We start from the raw sequence: 19,285 nt of genomic DNA on the forward strand, positions 1-19,285 counted from the left end.
GAAAGGGGACTCTGTGAATAACAAGTGTCACCCAGACTGTAACTGTGGGATTGACCTTGGAGGTGGCCAAGACATGTAGAATACTATTATTTCTGGCATGTCTGTATAGTCAGTGTGGCTCATAATATCGTAAGGAGACAATTTCATTTATTCACCAAACTTGTTGAAAGGGAAATTCTTAATTTTGTCTATTATTTGAGGTCTGCCTTTGTTTTTAATTCCTGGTAATAATTTTTCCAACTGTTATTTCTCTCCTTTAATCAAGTGGCTTGGCTTCATATTAGGAAACTGTACTTAGGTGAGGCTAACCAAGGCATTTAGAAAGCGCTCCAGAGAAATGGCCTGAGCCTGTTGGCATGCTTCATTTCTTAGACAAGCACCACCATTTCCCAGTCAGGATAAATGAGGAGGAGACCAATAGTGATTTGGGAAACCATGCCTCTGCCACCTTTTTGTGACACCTGAGTAGGCTGCAGGCCAGGCAGTATTTGAGAGCAATGGGATGTTATGGGCCACACTAGATTTCTGAGGCTGGAAGAAAAATTCTCCTCTTGGTCTACAGGAGGGGCTCTGGGCAGCCCTCTCAGACTCTCTGTTGTCCTTTTTCCTTCTCTTGACTACATTGCCTGTGTCATCTAATGCACAATGAAATTTTCATTCCGTGTAATTGCTCTCCTTTGAATAGCCTGCAGAGAAGCCCAGAAAAAGCCAGAGTCTTTTAATCACATGCAAACCTGGCTTTATTTTCTTTTGTCTTACTGCTTCTTTTTCAGCAAGCTCTGCACATATGTAAGTCGTTATCTCGGTTTTATATTTGTATGTGCAAGAAACCAAGGGCAAGTTCTGACAATGAACAGTTTCATTTTATTAGAATACATCAGTGCAATGTGCATGCCATGAATGTGGAAAAATGATGCGGACATAATGTTAATCATAAAAGATGTGGTGCAGAAGTGCTCTGAGTTCTGTGATTGCAGCTTTGGAACCAAATGGACTCAGGTTGGAATTCCAGCTCCACTATTTACTCAATTTGTCCTTTGTAAAAGTTACTTAAACTCTCTTTAGTTTTCTTATATGGAAAATGAAGGACAGTATTAGGTACTATTTATAAAATATCTAGCATATAATATAGGAGTGGGAAAACTTTTTCTGGAAAGAGCCATATGTTAAATATTTTAAGCTTTGTGGACCAAACAGTCTGACTTCACAGCTACTCAGTTTGGCCATTTGAGTGTGAATGCCACCAGAACCCATATGGAAATGAATGGGCATGGCTGGGTGCCAATAAATCCTCATTTATAGACACCAAAATCTGAATTTCAGATACTTTCCACATCACAAACCATTCTTATTTTGATTGCTTTTCAACCATTTAAAACCTAAAAAGCTATCCTTAGATCGCAGGTTGTACAAAAACAGGTGGTAGGCAGAATTTGGCCTGTGGGCCGTAGTTTGCCAACCTCTGATGCAGTAGACACTCCATAATTGCCAGTTCCCTCCCCTGGTAAAAACAGAATTCTGTGTGCAAAGCTGGAAATAATTACTTCTGAAGGGAGTAGAGGACTGGTACATTTGGGATTTAATTTCTTCTTTCAAAATCATTTTCAGTGTTATGTTCTCTTTTCAATGATAAATGTTTTGTATTGCTTTTTTTATTAAACGTGAGAAATTAAGGACAGTTGTCCTGACATGAATTTCTATGATCTTGTGATTTGTTTTAAAGCTTGCCAGATGTGTGCTTTTAGTAGGGAGATGTCTGACACATTAAAGGAGATCTGGAGTATCTGCAGTGTCTTTCTCATGATTGTGATGTTGTGCAAAACGTTTGCCCTTTAGATGTTTTTTGTTAGAGGAGTCTAATGTTTTATTTTTACCTGCTATACTTTGGCTCTATCTTTGTTGAAATGCACCAGTTTTACTCTATAGGCTATAAAAGTCAATTAACTTGTCACTCACTCTCTACAAGATTCATTTGGGTGTTGAGCCAAGTTAGGCAGCACCATAAGGAGCCAAATTTGTAAACAAGGTCTGCAGAAGGAAATCAGGAAGTATGAATTTAGAAATTGCCCCTGCACTTCAGGTCCCAGAAGTAAGAAATGCTCGATGCCAGTGAGGAGAGCTGAGAATGGAGGGATCTTTGTTGCGGTTGTAAAATTATATGAAGAGACTGCAACACATGAGCCTCGTGAATCAGATAATATTACGAAGAAGTTGCAGAGGCCAGTTTTTCTTTTTCTTATCCTTGCACTTTAACAAGTCAGTCAGTCAGGGGCAGACTTGGCCCAGTGGTTAGGCCGTCTGTCTGCCACATGGGAGGTCCCCGGTTCAGACCCTGGGCCTCCTGGACCCATGTGGAGCTGGCCCATGCGCAGTGCTGATGTACGTGGGGGGGGGGGGCGTGGGGGGGGCATACCACGCAGGGATGTCGCCGGCGTGGGGGAGCCCCACGCACAGGGAGTGCGCCCCGTAGGGAGAGCCACCCAGCATGAAAGAAAGTGCAGCCTGCCCAGGAGTGGTGCCGTACACACGGAGAGGGGTGACACAAGATGACGCAACAGAAAGAAACACAGATTCCCGTGCTGCTGACAACAACAGAAGTGGACAAAGAAGACACAGCAAATAGACACACAGAACAGACAACCGGGGTGGGGGGCAAGGGGAGAGAAATTAATTAATTAATTAATTTTTTAAAAAAAACAAGTCAGTCAGTGAGGCCAGTGACTAAACCTTAGAAGCTTGGTGATGTAGAGATCCTCTTACTAAATATTTATTGAAGAACTCTCATACCCATGGTATGGAGTTGTGGACCACAGAAGGTATGTGAAAACCAACAAAACCAAGTCTTTGCCCTTGAGGAACAGAGGGTCTAGTTGTGAACATATATCTTCTTACATCGATTTTTCAGCAGGCATCACAGGGCAGTCCCAAAAGGTAGGGGCCAAATGATTAGCTAATGTTGTGTCACTTTAAGGGAGAGAAGCGATTTCTCTCTGGAGTTCTCAGAGTGCCTTGAACTTGGGAGATCCAAACCACAATCAGAAGGTCCAATACTTTGCGTTGCCAGAACTGGGGGTGGAGTGCAGACGAGGTGTGCAGGTGGGCGGGGGTGCATTCAGAGGTGGCAAGGCTTCAGGTCTTCTCTGGAAGAGGAGGAGCCTGCCCAGTGCAGACTGCAAGGAGGACCCTGGTAGGCTGAAGCCAGGCAGGCCCTGGGGCTTTGGATAGCAGAAGAGCTGAGAAAAAGTGGTTTTATGCCAAAGACACAGGGGGAAGTAGAACAGAGGCGTTCCATGATGAAAACAGGAGTTATACAATATGGCTCCTAGAGTAGCTTGAAAAATTAAATATATATATATATATATACATGAAAAATATTGCTCCATAATCTCACTTCCTAGAAACATCTACTGTTAACATTTTGGCATGTGTGTTGAAAAATATATATATATGTTTTTGGATTTCCTGTTTGTATATTTAACTGCTTACTTGGTCTGTGTTCATCCTCCACCGTCTGCCCAGTGTCAACCACGTTGTCTGACGATAGTGGGTGGTCAGTAGGTATTTGAGGACTAGAAATGGAATGAAACAATCTTTTTTGTTATTGCAATGTGTGTGATTTTCCTTCCTATGCTTTATTGGTATTTCTTTATAGTTTCTCTTTCTCACGTGCTTCTGGGTTAACGGAATTTGTGTTTACCTTTTCCCTTTCCTCTCCCTCTTAAAAAAAAACATACTTCTAATATTTTAGAGCCGTGCTCCGATTTCTGCGAAACTTGTGGCCAACATGCTGTCAGTGGCTGGGGCGGACCACATCATCACCATGGACCTGCACGCCTCTCAGATACAGGTATGGCAATTGCTTTCTCACTCCTGTCTGGGATCAGGGACTAAATGCCAGGGTTCCAGCCTAACTTTCTCTCAAGTTAAATACTTGTGGCAGGGATGACTCGTGTTGGAGTCTGTAGATGACCATTTTATGGGCTTTGGGGCTTCCATGAACTTGAAAACATCGTTGAATGGCAGTGCTCCCTTCTTGCCCCCACCATGCTCCCAATCAGTTCTGGAGGCATGCGAATGGCTTTTTGGTCATCGATGCTATATAAATCCCATCCCAACTTCTGGAAGATAATTCAAAGGACAGCTTATGTTCCTCCAACCTCTTCACGCCTTAGTTCCTTCATCTGAGAAACAGGCCAAATTATACCAGACTCACTTTGTGGTGTACATTGAATATGCAGGATCTGGTTTTTAATGGGTGCGTAAGAAATGATGTCTCTTCTTCCCCCACTGCTCTACAAAGCCATTCTCCTATTCTTCGCCAATACAGGCGGTCATAAAAATTAAAAAAAAAAAAAAAAGAGGAGAAGGCTCCAAACATAATAAACTAGGCTGAAATATGCTCCTGGAATATATCTGTTGTTGTATTGAATTCTGTTTGACTTTAAGAATAGGGAGTCTATTAGAAAGGCTTCTTCTGAATAAAACATTCAGATTTTATTGACTGGGAAGAGATTATCTGGAAAAAAAAAAACCCTGCCGCAGGATGTACGTTTCTCCCCTCAGGGCTTCTTCGACATTCCTGTAGATAACTTATACGCGGAACCCGCAGTTCTGCAGTGGATTCGGGAGAATATCGTGGAGTGGAGGAACTGCATCATCGTCTCCCCCGACGCAGGTGGAGCCAAAAGGTATGACGCAAGCTACACGATACAGATTTCTGGCCTGGAAATTGATTTGGCCTTTTTCTGTGCATTAGAGAAGGAAGTGTGTTTGGAATTACCTAACACTCTATTTTTGCAAATGGCTACAGGCTTTGCTTCCGGAGCAGAGACCTGTCTATTTAATACTATTTCATCATTCGTGAAAGAATATATACACACACGTGTGTGTGGGTTTTGTTTTGTTTTCTGCAAAGAATATGTACTGCTTTGTTTGGTTTGGAAAAGTTTTTTTTCCTGATTATAAAAGCCATGAGCCTAGTTGGAAAATAGTGCTTTTAATAACGCAACTGACTTAGCCAGTCCTTCCTACCACAAACACCTCGAAGTGGCAGCCAAAATAGAACAAAACTAAGGAAAGAAACCTGTGTACGCACCACACCAAGAAAGAAAGGGAAATCTCTGAGGCCAGGAAATAAAGAAGGAGCTGACAGCCGTTCTAGGCGGGGGTAGCCGTCAGACCTGGTGGCTTGGCCCAAATGCCCATGGCGGGCCTTCCATCGAGAAGGAAGAGGAAAGCGAGACCTCTCCCCACCAGCCCTGGGAGAAAGCCAAAAAGCGTGTCTTATACCTGGGCCTTTGCAGGGAGGTGACGGTACTCACCCATGAGAAGTGAAACCCAGAGCCTGCACCCCATGTGGACGCGCCGTGGGGTATACTGCCCCACGGTGCCGGAGTCCCTCCACTGCAAAAATTCACCTGAGACTAGGCCCCAGCTGCCAAGCTACTTTCCAGGAAGGGTTTCCCCCCATGGCAGCTCGGTAAGCGCTCCTGCTACAGATGACCCAGTGAGCCCAAGTTAGAAAGCAAAGGGGGCACAGCCCACCCTGAGCCGGAGGCCACAGAGGGCAGGTGAGCAGGCAGCCAATACCTTGGGGTGAAAGAGCGAGTTGCTAGACTCGGAATAACTTTAGAAACGACAAAACACTAAGGAGGGAAGGGGTCTGAGATCTACATGGTACTGAAAGACTCATGGTTGAAGAACAGTGACTGGCAAATCTAAAGGGCTCTGCAAAGAGAATCAAGGAACAAATAAGCAGTCAGAGCACAAGGCGATCAGAATCAAGGCTCAGGACAGGGAAGGCTGAGTGGAGCTTGCTGCAGCGGCACTCAAAGGCACCTAGGAGAACTCGGCAGCTGCTATCTGGGAAGAAAATAAAAGTGGCACCAAGCTCGAATGCTCAGATAGGGCCACCAGGAGGAAGGGAGATGAGAGACCTCTTTCCACTAGCCCAGGGAGAAAGCCAAGAAGCGTATACACCCGGGAGAGTGGCCATCAAGCTTTGTGATGTCTTTAAAATGCAGATGCCCATCCCTAGTTTGGCACCCTCGTCCACCCAGCTGAGGCCCTGGAAGCAAGTTGACAAGCTTCCAAGGAGTGTGGAAAGCTGTCATCAAGCCCCTGCAGGAAAGCGTGGGTCCTGAATCCCAGCAGAGCTGGGGCTTTGTTTCCCAGCAGCGTGGAAGACGAAGGGTGGGGATGCAGCTGGAGGCGAGTCCCCACCAGTGGCAGGAAATGGCTGTTGGCAGGAAGGAGACACAAACACAGGAAAGACAGAAGGAGAAGCTGAACTTGAAGAGACCCGAGGCAGGCAGCTGAGGGTTGGAGAGAGGCTCCGGATTATAGCCAATTACAGTGCGTGGTGTTCACCCAAACACCCTCGGCCAGGAAGGATGTCGAGGCCCCATCCCGCTGAGTGGCGTCTGCTTCAGAAAGCAGGGGAACGTGAAAAACATGCTGGGGTCACTTCTGCTAAAGATGGATGCAGTTTACTGGGAAGCGTACTTAAGCTACATGCCAGAATCTGCACCTAAAGAGGACTGCAATCCACTGGCCTGATGGAAGCTTAGAGGCCAAGAAGGGGGTCAAGGGGGACGTGAAGAGAAGAAGGTGCAAGGCTTTTTAAAGAGCGCTTGTATCAAGGCAGAGTGCACACACCACACAGTCCACCCATTTAGAGTGGGCAGTCATGTGGTTTTGAATACAGTCATAGGGTTGTGTAACCATCACCACTGATTCCAGAACATGTTCCTCACCCCAAAAAGAAACCCCATACTCCTTAGCAGTCCTTCCCATCTTCCCTTCCTCCCAGCCCCGGGCAACTACTGATCCCCTTTCTGTCTCTATGGATGTGCCTATTCTGGACAATTCATATAAATGAAATTGTACAATACATGGCTCTTTTTGCGCCTGGCATATTTTTTTAACCAGAAAAAATATTCTTTTGGCAGCTGTTAAGCCAAAAGAGTAAGAGATTCCACAAATTTGTGTGGCGCTTTTCTTTCCTGTCCCAGCCCCTATTCTGTGTATGTGGTCTAAATATATCATACACATTCTTAGCAAAAATTCATCTGGTACAAAAGGGTACTATCCCTCATTCCTTCATTGGAGGCCTCTTTTCTTTCCAGTGTCAGAATTGTTATTCAAATATATAGCTCCCTTATTTATTTTACACAAATTGTAATGTGTGGTACACACTTCATTGTGCTTTTTTTCCTTCAAGAATTACTATATATTAGCAATGATTCCATAGCTGTGCGATATAGCTGCTTGTTATTTTTTTTACAACTGCATGATATTTCATTGCATGCATATATCATAATTCATTCAGCCAGTTCCCTGTTACCCACGTGTAGGCAGAGTCCTTTGGGAATATATTTGCTTTCACATTTTGTGTACTAGTGCAGTAGGATACATTCCTAGGAGTGGAATTGCCAGGTTTTGGTTTTGATGGACAGTGCCAAAATTGGGTCTTTCAAAGAAGATGTACCAGTTGACATTCCCATCAAGGATGAATGTGCGTGTGTGTTTCTACACAGCCTTGCTCACACAAGGCTTTTTAAAATTTTACAAACCAGATGGGTGGCATGTGGTATCGCTTCACGTTACTTCATAGGTGGCCGTGGATGAGGCTAAGCGCCCTTCCTTTCTGGAGTGTTCTCTGTGCTGTACCTTTTGCCTCTTCTATCGGCTGGACGTCTTTTCGTATCGATGGTTAGGAGTTCTGCACAGGCATGAGATTGCAGCTTTGGTTCTTATGTGTGCTGCAGTTTCTTTTCTTTCCCTTTTTTGTACTTCAGTCTCTTAAGGAATATTAAAATAGTCTTATATAGTTGTATTTATTCATATTGTCATTTCTGGGGTTTCGAAGGTTTCACCCTTTCCTTAAAATTTTTCTTCTCCCGTGATTTCTTATATTTTTAGGGTTGCCTTTTTCTTTTTCAGTTTTCCAATTTTTCTTCCATCTGAAGTTTATTTTTGGAATAAATAGTGAAATGAGAATCCAACTTTATTTCTCCCCCAGCTATCTAGTTGTTCAAAATCTAATTACTAATCTTTCTTTTCCCTATGGATTTGAAATACCACCTCTTATTATTTATGAAATTCCCCTATCTATTTGTCAACTCCTAGTTTTAAAAAATGCAAGTAAACTAAGGAGAGCAAACAGGGTTGAGATGCTGTTTTGTTTGAAACAGCCCTACCCACCCCACCCATGCTCCCTCTGCCAGGAAACTCAAGCTTTTTAGGGGTGTACGTTTTAGGTTTTTTGCTCTTTCCCTTCCCTCTTCCCAAAGGGAAAGTGCTCCACACTGTCACCATCCTCATATTCTGGAGGAGACTTTTCCCCACCTGATAGATCCCCTGGGAACAGCCTTCAGGGAACTCATGATACATGTTATTGATGTTATCCTTGGCTCGTTTGCATAATGCAAAAAAAAAGCATTTCATGGAAAATACCTGTCTCTAAATTGGAGCTTGTTGCTTTAGAAAAAGCTTTTGAGAATTGACTTGTTCCAGGTAAAACTTAATATCGCCACAAGAGGTCACTCTTGGATTGCCTTTGAAGCTTCACTGGGTTGACAAAAAACCTACCTGAAAAGGATACACACCTCCCTACCACTTTTTAGATAGTAATTATCTGCAGAAAACTGGTATGAAGAGTAGTTGAAATGAAATAATTCAGATTTAGTTACTTCCTCTGATTATATAATCATAGGACATGCTCTCTTTAGAAAATGTGGAAAGTCATAAAGAAAATTTTAACTACTTGTGCTCCAATCAGTGACGGCACTATGAACAAATGGATGTATTATATATTACATCGCTCTCCTCTGGGGGTGCCTACACACATGGGAGTGAGAATATAAATCTGTGTGCTAAAGAAATCAAGGGAGTTCAGTGTAGCACTTTGTCTCAGCATCATTTGTCAGGAACATACATAAAAATGCCAGTGGTATACATGGAAAAGAAGACTTACTCATAGCCTTTTCCAGGAAATGGTAATGCTCTAGAAATCCAGATGGCTCCCTGAAGTGGCTAGGGCTCCCCACTCACAGGAGATGTCCCTGGCCCCCACCGCCAAGAGTCACAGAGCAAACCTTCCTTCCCAGGCAGGCCTCTGCACCTTCCCTGCTGCTCTGGTGTCACCAGGCTTGAGGGCAGGACTCACCTGACATGGATAAACAGATTGGGTTTGTTCTTAGCGGATAGAGAACTTCAGCTACAAATGGCACTGCTCCCCAACGCTGGGCTGTGAGCCAGGACCCTGCCATGCTAGAATCTTCATAGTCTTCTCCGAAATTACCAATTCAAAAAAGAAATTTTCCAATATATATGCAGATTTTAGATAAGAAGTCTTCTTGGAAAACCTGTTTTGTATTCTAAGAAACTCGTTTTCTTTAATTGGAGTTTAAACAGCTTGTCTCTTACAAAGTTGTCATGTGGATGGTACTGTATGTTTTAGGGTGATTATGTGGCCACATTTTTTGTCAGCCTTCAAAATAATTTTTTTCCTCAGTTAAATCTTGAAACCATTAAACCATTAAGTCTTAGGAAACCATGGGTAGCATGACAAATTTAGAAAAGAAAGATGTCTGCTAGGGTACCAGTTTATGGTTCCAAGTGCTCTTATCTAGTCTAGTAGTCTCTGTCTCTAAGCGGAGAGTCTGGCCCCTTTGCTATGACCATGATTACTGACATTTGGATTTGTTACCACCACTGTATCATTGTCACCCCAAGCCAAACTATATCGCGCTTTATTGATACCTGTCATAAATAGTCATGGCATTTCAGGCAGGATATGGGTAGACAATCATTACCAGTCAACAACTTTCAAACTCCCTTCTTTGAAGGACTTCCAAAATCAGACAGCTACTGTAAAACCCCGCGAAGTCTTCATTTGATGCTCTGAACAGGGAAAGTGTAGAGGGTTGACATTTCACATTTAGCATGTTGTTTAACAGCTGTTCACTATCTAACCCTGACTTCCCAGAAATGAAAACGGCTGAGTTATCAGTTTGAAACGCCACAATCTAAAAAAGGAGTCGCTGCTCTTTTGAGGGATGCCATCTCAGTGGCATCACTGGAAAGATCAGATTGCCTGACGTCCTGGGAACCAACTTTTTGGGTGTCACATCCCAACAGGTCTCTGGGCTTATGGGAGTCAAGTCTATGCTGAAGACAAGGATGGAGAAGAGATGAGGACATAAAAATGAATTTTTGTTTTTCCACACCATGAGGCATCTGTGCCAAGGTGGCTAATGTGCATCATTGCGACGGAATCCCTCTTCCCAGGAGTCAAGAAACTTCCTCTAGAAGGTGCATTCTGCCGTATCAATCCAGCTTTGGAGGCATTTAGTGTCTATTAGTGACATTAGTGACATTCACCCCTTCTCCCTAAAAACAACAATGAAGTGTTCTGGGTGCTAGCAACATAGCTTTAAAATAAAAGAAAAACAAAATTCTGCGTTTTTATAAAACTTGATAGAAAAGAGTATTTCTAACTTTACAGTCACCAGAAGTAGACAGTGCTCAAAAACGCACACACTTCACCCGGCATCTCTGGTACCGCTGGCCTTCCCTGCCTGATCTGTTTTGGCATCTCTTTTCTGCAGGGTTGTTCCCATCCTCACCAGCACCTGCTTTCCCCTGTTTCCCTTTGGGTACCTTCTCTCCCTTCTTTGCAGGGGCCTTTTTAGGCCAAGGTCTCCAGCTTTGGAGGAGCAGGTTTAGCAGAGAACCTTGCAGATCTTCTGTGCAGTTCAACCTTCACCTTGGCTTTATCTCCTTTAGCATCCCCTCAGCCTTTCTCTTGGGCATGGTTGTGATGCTGGTGGGATGTAGGCTCTGGGTGTGGGGGTGCAGCAGCACATGGGCTTTGGTCAGCCTGGAGCATTCTCTTCCTCACACTGCTCTTATCTTAAGCTTTAAAAGTTATCATCCAGTATAGTTTTTTTTTCTTCCTCACACGAGCTGTTACCATTATTGTAGCTTTATACAATTAGCATTGATTTAGAGTTTTTCACATACTGATCAGTATCTTTGCTTCTTTGCTTACCTCCCCCCACACATACACACACATACATATCTCAGTGTTATCATTTTCCTTTTTGCTTAAGTTGCATTCTTTAGAATATCCTTGAGAGGTCGTATATTAGATGTGAAATCTCAGGTTGTATAGTTGGCAGAAAATGTCTTTATTTTGCCTTCTGGGAAGGCAGTTTTGCTAGTATAGAATCCTAGACTGATAGGTTGTCCTCACATCACACTGAAGATACTACTACACTGGCTTCTGGCCTCCACTGCTGGTGCTGAGCAAACAGCCAACAGCCTGATATTCACTTCTGGGTGACCTGTCTTTATCTGTTGATTCTTTTAAGATTTATTGGTGTTTTATGGCTTTATTACGTTCGCTGGGAAGTTCATTTGTTGGGCTTATTAAATAGAGGAATGGAATCTCCAACAGTTCTGGAAAATTCTCAGCTATTATCTCTTCAAATATTGCCTCTTCCTTGTTCTTTTAGCTTTTTCTAGACTTCTCTTTACTTGTGTCTCCTCTTTCTTTTCTTCATGTCTCTTAGCTTCTTTTTCCTACTTTCTACCTCTTTTGTCTCTTGGGCTACCTTCTATGATGTCTTCATTTCTGTATGTGAATTCACACATTCTCTCTTCAGGTGGATTTAATCTGTTTATCTATTGAGTTTTTCATTTCAAGTACAATATTTTCCATCTCTAGAAATCTACTATCTTTCCCAATCTTGATTGTTCATTCAATATGGTCTTTTCTCTTGTTCTTATGTCCAAGCTCCTGTTTAATTTCCTTAAACATATAATCATTTCATATTCTTTTTTGGCTAATTCCGGTGGCTAATTCTTTGCTGTGATGATTCTGTAACCAGTGGTTTCTGTTGGCTCTTTCTTTTGGTGCCTTGTTTCCTTGGCTACTTCTTGACTTTCCTTCAGAATTTATCATTATAATCCTTCAGAGAGGATTTGCATTTGTTTTTGCCAGTCACCCTGGGGCACTACCTCAGAGGATCACTGAATTATACTCTCCCCTTGAAGTTTCTCACCATACAAGCAATAGGAATTGGGGCCATCAGCCCTCAGGAGAGCAGATAGGTGGTTCTGACCTCTCAAGAGAGGACTCAGCATCAAGTTTGAGATAGGCAAGTGTCCTTCCTGTCCCCTCCTCTGCAGCAGGTTTTTCATTCTTCCCTATTCTGAAGGTGTAACCTTGGCCGTCCCTGGGTTACGTGGGGCTCTCCTGTTAAGTCTCCCTTTCTCCGCTGGCCCTAAGCTTTCTCTTTCCTCCCCCAGTCTCCACCATCAAGACAGAACCTGGAGAGCCCGGGGCGTGGCTGAAATCCTCAGGGCAAGAACTTGCTGCACACTAGCATTTCAGGATAACTCCCACGTTTTCCACCTTGGACAATTCTTCCTGCCATTCTAGCTCAGTGACTGACGTATTTATAACAATTATCTCCCTTTTTAACCCAGCTTCCTTTTTAATCTATCTCCTTTTTTAATCTAGTTTCTCTTGGGAAGGTAACCAGACTGCCTCCTCTGCCACAGCACCAAAATGCGCTATTTGACAGTGTCTGAAAATGGAAATATTTCTTAAGGGAATAAAGGCAGCCTTCCTGAGTCCTCATTTTCAGAGATACATCCTTGCTAATTCCAATGTAGAAAAAGCATTAAGTGAAGCGGATTTGGCTCGACTGACAGAGTGTCCTCCTACCATATGGGAGGTCCAGGATTCAAACCCAGGACCTCCTGACCCAGGTGGTGAGCTGGCCCACGCACAGTACTGATGCACACAAGGAGTGCCGTGCCACACAGGGGTGTCTCCCAAGTAAGGGAGTCCCACGCACAAGGAATGCACCTGGCATGAAAAAAGCACAGCCTGCCCAGGAGTGGCACTGCACACACAGAGGGCTGACACAGCAAGATGACACAACAAAAAGAGACACAGATTCCCGGTGCCGCTGACAAGAATGCAAGTGGACAAAGGAGAACACACAGCGAATGGACACAGAGAGCAAGACAACAGGGGGGGAAGGGGAGAGAAATAAATAAAAATAAATTTAGAAAAAAGAAAAAGAGCATTAAGCCTGAAATAAGTAGTTGCATTCTTTGATCAAATTGAAAAGAGCATCTCTTGAAGCTGTTACCCCCCTTGCCGTGTTGAGAGTCCCCAGAATCAGGGAAGGGTACCTTGGAATACCTGGTTCCCTTCATGCTATCTCTCAGCCCAGGAAAGTCACTTCCCCTCAGAGTCTTGCCCGATCTCGCCTTGATCGGGGCACACACAGAGTTCCGTGCCTGGTTGCCACCTGAGGATAACTCAGTGAACGGGATGTGTCCTTTAAAGAGGATGACACGGTGAATGAGATGTGTCCTTTAAACATCAGTTTGTGGAATTTTTATCCTCCATCTGCCACATATTAAATTGTGTGGTGTGTGTTTGTGTGTGTGTATGTTTTGGTTCCTCAGTAAATTTTTTTTCATTCAAATTGCATAATGACTGGTTGTTATTTACAAAACTGAGATAGGAAAATCTTCCTCAGTGTCACATTATATCTCTGGCACTACTTTGATATAAGTTTCATCACTTAAGTCAACTCTTTCAAGGAAAACCCAAGTGGCTGGGCTCACTGGTAACCTGGCCTGCCCACCTTTCTGTTGCTTACACAGACCCTCCTAAGCCAATGCCTTTTGGGTATTTGCCATAGTCTGGACAGCCAAGGAGCTGACCTGGTGGTTTCTGGGGTGTCCCTGTTTTCCCAAGCCTACCTATCACAGTGGATGCTTTAACCAGGCTCTTGTCCCTGGTGTCTAAGCAGTGTCTTAAGTAACTTGCTTTAAGGCACCTATGCCTAGAAATATAGTGCCCTCAAATCCTAACCCATTAAGTATCAACTTCTTAGCCAGTAGTTTCATCTAGTGGTCAGGGTGCCCTGGCATTCATTACCAGCTGCCATGAATGCAAGGTCATTCGAGTACCTTCCCATCCATGGATTGTTTAGCACATCTCCCAGACCATGCCTGGCCTTGGAAATGAGACTGGGTGCTTTCCAGTATCTTGAGTGGGGTTGGTTCCTACGTTCCTAAAGTACAATTTAGAAGCCCAGATTTTTTTAAATTATTATTCACTGTGGTTCACATGTCCGTTTGCTTCTTTGTGCAGGGTCACATCAATTGCAGACAGGTTGAACGTGGAATTTGCTTTGATTCACAAAGAGAGGAAGAAGGCAAATGAAGTGGACCGGATGGTGCTGGTGGGGGACGTGAAGGACCGCGTGGCTATCCTTGTGGACGACATGGCCGACACATGTGGCACCATCTGCCATGCTGCTGACAAGTATGCAGGGTGGTTGGGGGATGTTTAGTGAAGGGAAAAGGGCAGTCCTTTTAAGAAGGGAAAACTGTCAGTTTTGAGAAACTGGGCCTGCTTTGCCTAATGATTGCTGACTGCTTGGCAGTGCAGTTTTAGACCAAAGGCAATTCTAGACCAATCTAGTTTTATCATTATTTTCTCTGTAGAAAAGAAACCAAGGGCCTTTAGGATTTGATTTTCATTTTTAAAGTTGAGCTTTTTCAGGATATCTGAAAGGGTCTGAGAAGTTGCTGGCCCTAAAACTCAGCACAGACGGGCCGGGAGACAGTCCTTTGGGCTTCTTCAGGCCCTTCCGTCTTGGCCTTTACTGCAGTCTCCGCAACCGCATTTGCTTCCAGAAGGTGTAGAGCTGCACTATTCCAGTACAGGAGCCACCAGACAGCCACACGTGACTCTTGAGCACTTGAATGTGGCCAGTCTACACTGAGGTGTGCTGAAAGTATAAAATACACACCAGATTTCAAAGACTTTGTATGAAACAAAGAATGTAAAATATTTTATTAATAATTTTTTATATTGATTACATGTCATGATGATGATATTTTGGCTAATATTGGGCTAACCCCCCTGGTTCTCAACTGAGGGCAGTAGTCCCACAGGGGACATTGGGCAATGTCTAGAGAAATGATTGGTCGTCACAACCGAGAAGCTGCTACTGGCATGTGGTGGGCTGAGGCCAGGGATGTTGTTAACCGGCCGGCAATGAGGATGGCCCCAGCCAAAAACACAAATCCAGCCCCAAATGCCGGTAGCACTGAGGCTGAGAAATGCCGACTTAATGGGATATGAAGTATTTTGCTAACACATACAAAAAGATCCTTTTTAGGCTGATACATTTGTTTCAGAATGATCTCGTTTATGGAACACACTCCTTGTTTTCACATTGACTAGGGGAGAATGTTTCAAGAATATCTGGGTCCCCATCCTCCGTTTTTTATCTTCTGTTCTTTTACAGGCTACTCTCGGCTGGAGCCACCAAAGTTTATGCTATCCTTACCCATGGGATTTTCTCTGGGCCCGCCATTTCCAGAATAAACAATGCCGCCTTTGAGGCTGTCGTCGTTACAAACACAATTCCGCAAGAGGACAAGATGAAACACTGCTCCAAGATTCAGGTACTGTCCACACGGTGGGCGGAACGAGGCAGCGGGCACCTACCTCCCTCAGCTCCCTCAGCGTGCCACTGGGTCTCCTGGGTCTGACTGCTTGGCAAGGCAGATGCTGGCAGAGTTTGAAGCTTCTCATAACATGAGGATTTCTCTCACGTTAGCTCCCCGAGAAAGGTCAGGGCCGTCAGAGGTCAGCATTCATGCTTAAGAACTGGTGAGTGAATGAAATAGCAGTGGAAAACCCGGTCAGCAGCCGGCTGCACTGAGGCTGCGCAGGGCCCGGCTCCTGCTTGCCCTGCCTGACTTGATGTCCACCAGACATGCAGTCAGGAGCACTTTACACCAAAGGGCCTGAACTCAGCTGAAAGGGTTGGAGTCCCCATTTTGCTTCTCTGTCGCGGTGAATTGCAAGTCATTTCATAGTTTGCTGCCTTCTTCCCATCAGTAGAGCGTGAAAGTGGGCCAAAGCAATCCGCTTCATGACTTCTGATCACTCAGAGAGAAATGCAGTTCATTTGTATGAGGAGATAGGTTGGAAAATGGTCAGAATAGCTGTACCTTACATTTTCTTGCTTGATGAATGGTAATTTAGGTAGGGAGGCAGCAGACTACCCACAGGCCCAATCCGGCCCACTGTCTGCTTTTGTAAATAGGGTTTCAGTGGAACACATTCACGCCCCTTTGCTCATAATTTGTCTGTGGCTGCTCTCATGCGACAAGGGTACAGTTGAGTAGTTGCGGCAGAGACTGGCCTGCCAAGCTGAAAATATTTACTATCTGGCCCTTTATAGAAAAGTAGTTTGTTGACCCCTGAGTTAGCAGATCACAGCTATGCTCTTGAAATGACATAGTCACCACTATGTCAGTGAAAAACCTTCCATATATGTAATGATTGCATAAAATTACTTTTAAAACAACACACACCAACAAGAAAAGAATGTTCTTGGTTAACACTGGCCTAGAAAAGCCTTTGAAGATCTACACTGAAAATCTTGCTTCCAGGATCCCATCCAGGTTTGATTTAATGGGTTGTAATTTCAAGACAGATGGAAAACCTCTTTTTCCCCTCCAAAGAAAGGTGTGTGGGAGTTTTTGCTAGTGACACATCTTGTTTGCTGGGGTAGTAGTTTCTAGGCTTTCTGGTTTAAGGTTTTAAACAAATATAATGAGGATATCTCTTTCCTCTTGCTTTTTCTTTTTCCTTGTTGGTGTTTAGGTTATTGACATTTCAATGATCTTGGCGGAAGCGATCCGGAGGACACACAATGGCGAGTCTGTGTCATACCTGTTCAGCCATGTCCCGCTATAACCCCAAAATGTCCACTGTCGACAAGCCTGCTCTTGACCTTTGTCTGTTTTTTAACTTTAGGACTCAACAGTGCTAAAATATGTCAGTTCTTTGTATATTCTTTGATTCATTTCCACCACACACACCCGCCCCCCCAGCTTTAAGGCTTGAGACCATTTATTTCCAGAATTTTTTTTGAGGGGAGGTGGTTTACTTTTTAAATGAACTCTCTTATATGAGAAATGTTTGTGTGCTCTTGACTTGTTCTGACAGGTGACCTTTTCCTTTGTCTTTCAGTGCTTTGAGGCCACAACTTTCAAGTATATAATTCTATTGTGGAAATGCCTAGTTTGTATATTTCAGGGGTTGCCAAAGGTGACTTCTGATTAAAGCCTTGTGTGTAAATATATGGTAATAGCACCTATGGACATATGGGGTAAAACTCTGTGTAGAATTAATCCTTTACTTTCGAGAGAACTTTGGAAAATTTATAATTCCTTGAGTTTTTTTTTAATTAGTAACCAGGGATCAAATAAACTACTTTGGTTATTGTGCTTAATTGGAACAAAATTTTATTTAGCTTGAGATGGCCACTGATTTGATAAAAGTTTTGATACATTGGAGGCAATGTAGTTCAGAATAGTTTTTTATTACCACTTCTGAAAAACATACTTGTTACTTTCCCAAAATTCCATGTTCTGGAATCCCAAAATTGTGTTCAACAAGAGATGTGATTTAGAAGCCATTTTTGCAATGTGGTCTCTGCACTCACTACTGCAGTGTCACCCTCCTCTCTGCCTTCCAGATGGAAGTGAAAGGTGCAGGCTATTTCCAGGTCTTTGGGGTGCACCTCATGTCCTGTTGTCTTGTTCTTTTGCATGTTTTTAGTTATAGCTTTCACATTTCATTTTTTTCCAATAATTTTATGTTACAGATTTCCACCAAAATAGTCCCCTAAAATTTATTAGTCTGATCCTTGTTTTGCTTTTGACATTAATAAAAAAGGCAAATTTTTAGGAATGCCACCAAATGCATATTTGAATACTTTTTCTTTATTTTTGATGAAATGTTCTTTTGCCCTTTGTAATTGGAAGTGATCAGTCCCTAGGCGACTGATTATTTTAACTAAAGGTTTTACAAGAAAAGCGTAGGTAGGACAGGCCTACAAAAATGTCCGAGTAAGTAAACATTGCTCTATTTAGGATAATGTTCAAAAATGGCCCCAAAGTGATGGCAGTGGAGAAATTCACTGCACAGCGTGTTCTCCAGAAGACGGCCTTTATAATGTTCTCCACTGCGCTGCTTCTGTGGTAGAAACTGAGCACTGGGTGGTTTGTGAATTTTATTACGTACATATTGGTGAGATGAGCAGCTGATTAGTTGAATTCAGCCCAAAAAAGAGAATTTACCTATATGAACAAAGCCTAGGAATAATAAACATTTTTCCCTTCTGCTGAATCTTAAAGCTCAGAGCGAATAAATTCTCAGAGGACTCTATAAACTCTGGGGATGGAAATCAAACTATCAAAATCATTGCAAACTTGAACAGCAGTATTTAGGGGTTTGAACTTCACTACAGCAGAGGGTGAGTTGAAGTTAGAAAGTAACATTTTAGTTGTTGCAGAAACTAGCATTTTACTGTACCTTACACAGGCTGTTGGGAGGAAATTACATTGTAGCCTGGCAAAAACAGCCATGTAATCAGATTGATTATATCTAGAAAGAGGTGACTTGATGCTATGATGTAAAGAGCTGATTTTGATGCCATGTATTTCTTATTTTTGGTAAATGTTGACATCTGTTATTTGTTGGAATTTCTTTGCTTAGAGAAATGGAAATTAATTGTGGGCATGCATATGTAGACAGATTGACACACATGTAGACGTGTTGCTGTGACTAAAACCAGTTGACTTAAAGGTAATCATTTCAACTGAGATAGTAAGACTCTAAGAATGTAGAGAGCTACTGTAAAAAGAATGATTTCTAGATAAAACAAATGAATATAAAAATCTGCCTTGTCCTGCTCTGAGTTAAGAAATGATTGTTTCTGTCATTATTTAACCCCACTTTTGAATTTTAAAGTACTTTTGGATACATAATGAAGCAATTCGACCGGCTGACATGATTGAAGACTGCCTCGTGAATGGCTGGATCCCATGACTTTCACATTCCTTGCTATTCATGGTGTGGAAACTTAATGAGATCACCAAATATTTGGGTCCAGTCCAGTTCTGCTGAACGTGTGCAGACTTGGTATATAACTAGGCAAAAAGGGGAGCCAGAGAAATACAAATATACCAAAATTGTGTAGCCTCAAACTTCAAGTGTATCAGTAACCTTATAGATATTCATAACTTGCCTTTGTGAGATATCATGTCAACTATATTCAGAAATCGAGCATTTGCAGTGTTTGTATTGGTTTAGCATATAGAATTTTAACTTCCTCTCTTTTGACGTTAAAACACTTCAATAAAATCATGTTGCCATCCA

At 43.0% G+C, this 19,285-nt stretch overlaps 1 protein-coding gene across 1 annotated transcript in view; it reads left to right on the forward strand.

Annotated features, from left to right (window-relative positions):
• Positions 1-19,285, forward strand: part of PRPS2 (phosphoribosyl pyrophosphate synthetase 2) — a 35,374-nt gene extending 16,089 nt beyond the window's left edge. Inside the window, exons 3-7 of the mRNA XM_004459122.5 lie at positions 3,749-3,847; positions 4,564-4,688; positions 14,189-14,362; positions 15,354-15,513; positions 16,724-19,285. Of these exons, the coding sequence (XP_004459179.1) occupies positions 3,749-3,847; positions 4,564-4,688; positions 14,189-14,362; positions 15,354-15,513; positions 16,724-16,816 (651 nt within the window). The 3' untranslated portion in view covers positions 16,817-19,285. The remainder of the gene's footprint in view (positions 1-3,748; positions 3,848-4,563; positions 4,689-14,188; positions 14,363-15,353; positions 15,514-16,723) is intronic.

Source organism: Dasypus novemcinctus, chromosome X (genome assembly GCF_030445035.2).
Source record: "Dasypus novemcinctus isolate mDasNov1 chromosome X, mDasNov1.1.hap2, whole genome shotgun sequence".
In the NCBI taxonomy this organism is placed as follows: Eukaryota; Metazoa; Chordata; class Mammalia; order Cingulata; family Dasypodidae; genus Dasypus; species Dasypus novemcinctus.